Source organism: Mustelus asterias, chromosome 11, assembly GCF_964213995.1.
Source record: "Mustelus asterias chromosome 11, sMusAst1.hap1.1, whole genome shotgun sequence".
NCBI lineage: Eukaryota > Metazoa > Chordata > Chondrichthyes > Carcharhiniformes > Triakidae > Mustelus > Mustelus asterias.
Window position 1 is genome coordinate 89,313,076 of NC_135811.1, and position 6,000 is coordinate 89,319,075.

The 6,000-nt window shown below is 44.0% G+C and overlaps 1 protein-coding gene across 5 annotated transcripts in view; it reads left to right on the plus strand.

Annotated features, from left to right (window-relative positions):
- The window catches only part of LOC144500964 (beta-1,4 N-acetylgalactosaminyltransferase 2-like), a 29,955-nt gene extending 24,097 nt beyond the window's left edge, over positions 1-5,858 (plus strand). For 4 of the 5 annotated variants that reach the window (XM_078224461.1, XM_078224460.1, XM_078224462.1 and 1 more), the window contains exons 6-8: positions 1,386-1,566; positions 5,454-5,540; positions 5,628-5,858. In XM_078224461.1, coding sequence (XP_078080587.1) covers positions 1,386-1,566; positions 5,454-5,540; positions 5,628-5,821 — 462 coding nt within the window. In that variant the 3' untranslated portion in view covers positions 5,822-5,858. The remainder of the gene's footprint in view (positions 1-1,385; positions 1,567-5,453; positions 5,541-5,627) is intronic. The other variant, XM_078224464.1, reaches the window with a different exon arrangement.
- Positions 5,859-6,000: the final 142 nt, after the last annotated feature.

The window sequence follows — 6,000 nt, forward strand, 5'->3', positions numbered from 1 at the left end:
TACGGAATCAACTTAGCGAATCTCCTCTGCACCCTCTCCAGTGCCAGTATATCCTTTCTCAAGTAAGGAGACCAAAACACAGTACTCCAGGTGTGGCCTCACCAGCACTTTATACAATTGCAACATAACCTCGCTGTTTTTAAACTCCATCCCTCTAGCAATGAAGGACAAAATTCTATTTGCCTTCTTAATTACTTGCTGCAACTGCAATCATAATGATAGACAAGCAACAGGATGTTTGCATGCTGCCTGCCTGACCAGACATCTGACTCCTGCTGACCTAGATTCCTGTGTCATGAGCACAAAAATCCAATGCTACTGCTCCCATGTAATGAGTCGGGAGGTATTTGTCAGACAAAGAACAAAGAAAAAAGAACAAAGAAAATTACAGCACAGGAACAGGCCCTTCAGCCCTCCAAGCCTGCACCGACCATGCTGCCCGACTTAACTAAAACCACCAACCCTTCCGGGGACTCTATCCTTCTATTCCCATCCTATTCATGTATTTGTTCAGATGCTCCTTAAAACTCACTATTGTATCATAGAATCATAGAAACCCTACAATGCAGAAAGAGGCCATCTGGCCCATCGAGTCTGCACCGACCACAATCCCACCCAAACCCCACCCTCATATCCCTACACATTTACCCACTAATCCCTCTAACCTACGCATCTCAGGACTCGAAAGGGCAATTTTAGCATGGCCAATCAACCTAACCCACACATCTTTGGACTGTGGGAGGAAACCGGAGCACCCGGAGGAAACCCACGCAGACACGAGGAGAATGTGCAAACTCCACACAGACAGTGACCCAAGCCGGGAATCGAACCCAGGTCCCTCGAGCTGTGAAGCAGCAGTGCTAACCACTGTGCTACCATGCCGCCCTATATAAACTACATAAACTCAACACCAAATTGCATTTTTTAACCCATACAGCCTTCGATTATCTGAAATAATAGCAGTCTCCAGTTAACCCCACATTTCTCCAGAATTCACAGTCCCAAAGTGGGGAAATCCATTCCAAGTTGTAGAAAGGAGAAAGAGAGCCTTGGGGTGGCATAGTATTTTTCACCACAACCTGACATCCTAGGCATTTTTCAAAAAAAGAAGTTTAAACGTCTGGTCTGAAAAACACCTCCAACATCATTACATTGGAACAAGCACTGAAATCTTGTGCTGGGGGACACACAAGAATCTGAGACTTGGTGATTCAAACACAGGAGTGCTACTAAGTGAGCCACAACAGACAGAGAATTGCATTTCTTCACTTGACAGATATTGGCTGCCGCTATCTTTCAGGATGCTTATAGAATTTTAAAGGTTCTACACCACATTTAATGCATTGCATGACATGAGGTTAATGATCTGTTTTCTTGTTACTTAGGTGAAACTAAAAGCTACACAAGGTGTATTTAACACAATTGCTGATGTTCCTGAGGGTGTGTTAAATGGACTCGGTGACAAAGAATTAACAGTAACAAGCCCATGTTTGCAATTCATCAATGTTGTACTCAAACATATTACTTACACTAGCAAAAAATATCACATCAATACAGTTGATGTAGGTAAGTACAGACCTTCATCTTTTACTTGTTAACGTAGTCTCAAATTGTCTTCCAGTTCATTCTGAACATGAAATTAACCCATTTCCTTGGCAACTTATTCCAATCTTCCTACATGGTGCAGGCATTAAAAATAAAAAGATTTTCATATTTCTTTATGGTTCATTATGAATAGAGATATTCCTGCTAACAGAATGGGTACACTTTGTTGATCAGAAACTTCACGGCACAGTGGCACAGTGGTTAGCACTGCTGCCTCGCAGCACCAGGGACCACGGGTTCAACTCTGGCTTCAGGTGACTGTATGGAGTTTGCTCATTCGCCCCATGCTTGCATGGGTTTCCTCTGGGTGCTCCAGTTTCCTCCCACACTCCAAAGATGTGCAGGTCAGATGAATTGGCTATGGCTAAATAGCCCCTTCGTGTCCCAAGATATTTACATTAGGGGGATTGGCCATGCTAAATTGACCCATGGTGTCAGGGGATTAGCAGGGTAAAAACATGGGGTTGCAGGGATAGGGATTGTTGTCGGTGGAGACTCGATGGGCTGAATGGCCTCCTTCTGCACTGTAGGGATTCTACTGATTCTGATGGAGTTTCTGCATCCAGATCTACTCAACCACCAAGAATTCAACCTATGCAGCATCATCCATCTCCGTCCCTGCTTTAGCTCATCTGCTCCTGAAATCCCCATCCATGCCTTTGCTATCTCTGGACTTGGTGATTTCAATGCATTCCTGGCAACATTCCCATCTCCCACCCTTATAAAATTGAGTTCATTTAAAATTCTATTCCCTGAATCCTAACTCATACCACATCTTGCTCATCATCACCCCAGTGATCGCTGACTTACATCGGAGGCCGAATTCTCCCGTCCCGCCCACCATGGGAATTGTAGCGGGCGAGACAGAAAATCTGGCGGACCATTTAAAGGTGCATTGACCTCAGGCGGGAATTTCCGGCCTTGGGGCACGCGTGGCCGTGAAGTCCCACCCAGGATCTCAGTCCGTCAATGCCTTCATTTTAATATTCTCCATTCTTGTTTTCAAATCCTTCCGTAGCTTCCCTCCGACCTCTGTACCTTCCTGTAGCACTCCAAGGTCCATGCACTGTTCTGAACAACATCATTTGTAATCCCATTGGTTGTGGTACCTTCACCTGCCTGGGCCCTTGGCTCTCAAATTCACTCCCTAAACTTTGCTGGTTCACAAACTCTCTCTTCTCCTCTAAGACACTCATTAAAATCCAATTCTCCAATCAGGTTTTTGGCGACCTGTCCTAATATCTCATTGTGTGGCTGGATGTCAGTTTCTCTTTGTCAACCCTTTTTTAAAGTACTTTGCAGTATTTTATTCCATTAAACATCTATATGGATGCAATCTATTGTTGAAATACTTTGGGCTGAATTTAATGTCACTGGATCAAAATCCAAGAACTCCCTCCTTCCAGCACAGACACACTGGCCAGAAATCTACCACCTCGCCCGCCACGGAAATGGCACAGGCGAGACAACAGAAATCTCCGTTGACCTCGGGTGGGAATTTCCAGCCTCGCCCAAGCGAGGTCGTAAAATCCCGCCCACAGTTACAATAGTGTGTACCACCTATAAGATGCACTGCAGGAACTCACCTAGGATCCCTAGGCAGCATCTACCATCTGGAAGGACAAGAACATCAGATACATGGGAAGACCATCAACTGGAAGTCCCCCTCCAAGCCACCCACCATCCTGATTTGGAACATATTGTCATTCCTTCACTGTCGTTGCGTCAAAATTCAGGAATTCCCTAACAGCACTATGGGTGTACCTACGCCATGGGGACTGCAGCAGTTCAAGAAGGCAGCTCACAATCTCTTTCTCAAGGGCAATTAGTGATGGGCAATAAATGCTGGCCTAACCAATCACATCCCGCAAATGAATGGGTCCATCCACTGCCAAACCCCATGGCAACTCCAACATGGCCACTTCAAAGGGTTCCAATGTGATCAAAAGCCAATCGGACAGTTGCCTGGTCAGCTTTGGGGTTACTGGGTCCTGTAGGGCAGATGTCATCTCCAAGCAATGCTGGCCAATCGGAAACCAGCAGATCTTCAGTACTAGCACCGCCACTCGGACCTGCCAGTACATCCCAGTAGAAGAAATAGAATTAACTGGGGCAAGCTCATCAGAGCCAATAATCAGGTCCCATTAGGAGTGTGTGGAGAGAGGAGTTGACGTAAAGGGTGAGAAGGTGTCTTCCAATGGGGAGAAAGCCCTCTCTGCCAATGAATCCCTCCATTTCTCACATGGTGCTATCCTTTGTGTGTAGCATTTCCTAATTTCACTCTTCGTGTGTCTGGCTGTAAGTTTTAGACTCTATCCTTGAGTCCTAGACTTGACGAATGGCAAAAATAGGGGGAAATCTTCCCAAAATAATTTGACGTATCACAAAAGTCTGAAAAGCGGAGTGTTCCACTCCAGTTTCTTCCAGCAAGCTACCCCACGCAATTTCCCACACTCCGCCAATTATTGTGGCAGTCGGGAGAATCTTAGAATCCCTACAGCGCAGAAAGAGGCCATTCGGCCCATCGAGTCTGCACCGACCACAATCCCACCCAGGCCCTACCCCCATATACCTACATATTTACCCACTAATCCCTCTAACCTACACATCCCAGGACACTAAGGGCAATTTGTTTAGCTTGGCCAATCAACCTAACCTGCACATCTTTGGACTGTGGGAGGAAACCGGAGCACCCGGAGGAAACCCACGCAGACACGAGGAGAATGTGCAAACTCCACACAGACAGTGACCCAAGCCGGGAATCGAACCCGGGTCCCTGGAGCTGTGAAGCAGCAGTGCTAACCACTGTGCTACCGTGCCACCCGGGAGTTTCACGCTTTGTCCAGATCCTTATTATTACAGCGTAAAGATTTCATTTGCATGCAGCAAGAGACTGAAGCGCACAAAGAAGTATCAAAAAAGCACAAAGCCCACACTGAGAACCATCACAGGAGCGTTCTCACTATGCAGGCAAAGTGTTTTGAAATATTTGCTCTCTTGGCCCAATTCACAAGTATAGAATCTTAACTGCACAAAATCATTCAGCAGATGCACCAGTTACTACATCCCTCACATCATCATCATCACTAAAGTTTGATTTTGGTTGGGGTTTTTTTGGCTGTTGTATGGGACAGTTTGACTGTTGACCCTACTTTTGAGTTCCTTCCACAAGGATAATGAATGAGATGATATTAATGCTGGAAGAAGTACAGTTCTTATGCAAGTGGATAAGTATAGAGTTTTTGGTCTGCACTGACTGATAAATATCCACAGAAATCATGAGTGTTTAGATCAGGAAAATGAAAAATGTACTTTTCAACCTGGGAAACTGGAACTTCGTTCGGCGATATCAATGCCACTATTCCAGAAAAGATTGATAAGAGTTTAGGGTATTTGCTAAAGGCCTCACTCTTACTGATACTATCGAGGGAAGCATGCGACAGTCTCTCTATACTTATCCACTTGGATAAGTACCGTACTTCTTCCGGCATTGATATCATCTCATTCATTATCTTTGTGGAAGAAACTCAAAAGTAGGGTCAACAGTCAAACTATCTCATACAACAGCCAAAAAAAAAGACGAAGAGGTTAGATGGTCACAACATAAACTATCAATTCTGTAATGGAATGACCAAAATTTCTGGACAAGCATGACTGTGGTAATAATGGATTTAAGAGTAAGGTTCTTCATTCCTTTTAAGAGTTGGAATAAAATATTTTCGTGTCACATGATGGCTTCTGCTATTCTTGTTACGACCGATCAGTGATTTCTTTTTTGTTTAATCTGCTACTCACAAAATATGTTGTTCTGTGATTATTCTAGATTTTTATTTTCATTTTACACAAAGTGTCTTTTCAGTTTGAAGAATACACTGCTGAATTTCCGATCCGTATCAGACAGCCCCCGATGCCACGATTGTTTGATCCTGGGCAAGGTAAATTTAGTCCGATTTTGGGTTACAAACACTTTCACCATATTTTTTCTTCTTCAACTAACTTGCGTTGCCCTTTCCTTGTTCCAGACAGTAACATCAACTCCCTGGTCACCATTACAACAAAGACGTTCTTAAGATATCACAAGCTTCGAGTCTTGATAGATAGCATTCGGAGGTTTTACCCAAACATGACGATAATCATTGCAGACGACAGTGAAATTCCCGAAAAAATTGAAGGACCTCACATCGAACAATACATGATGCCGTTCGCTAAAGTATAGTAAAGATATTCCATTTATACTCAGACTATAAACCAAATTTAGATTTCAAGCACAATTTGATGAATTTGTATCATATCTGATTTCCGGCTTTGTGTGACCTTTTATCTGGAACCTCAACCTTTATCGTTCCGACGTGGTTTGCGAATATTGTACAAATATTGTTATTATTGACCATGGGG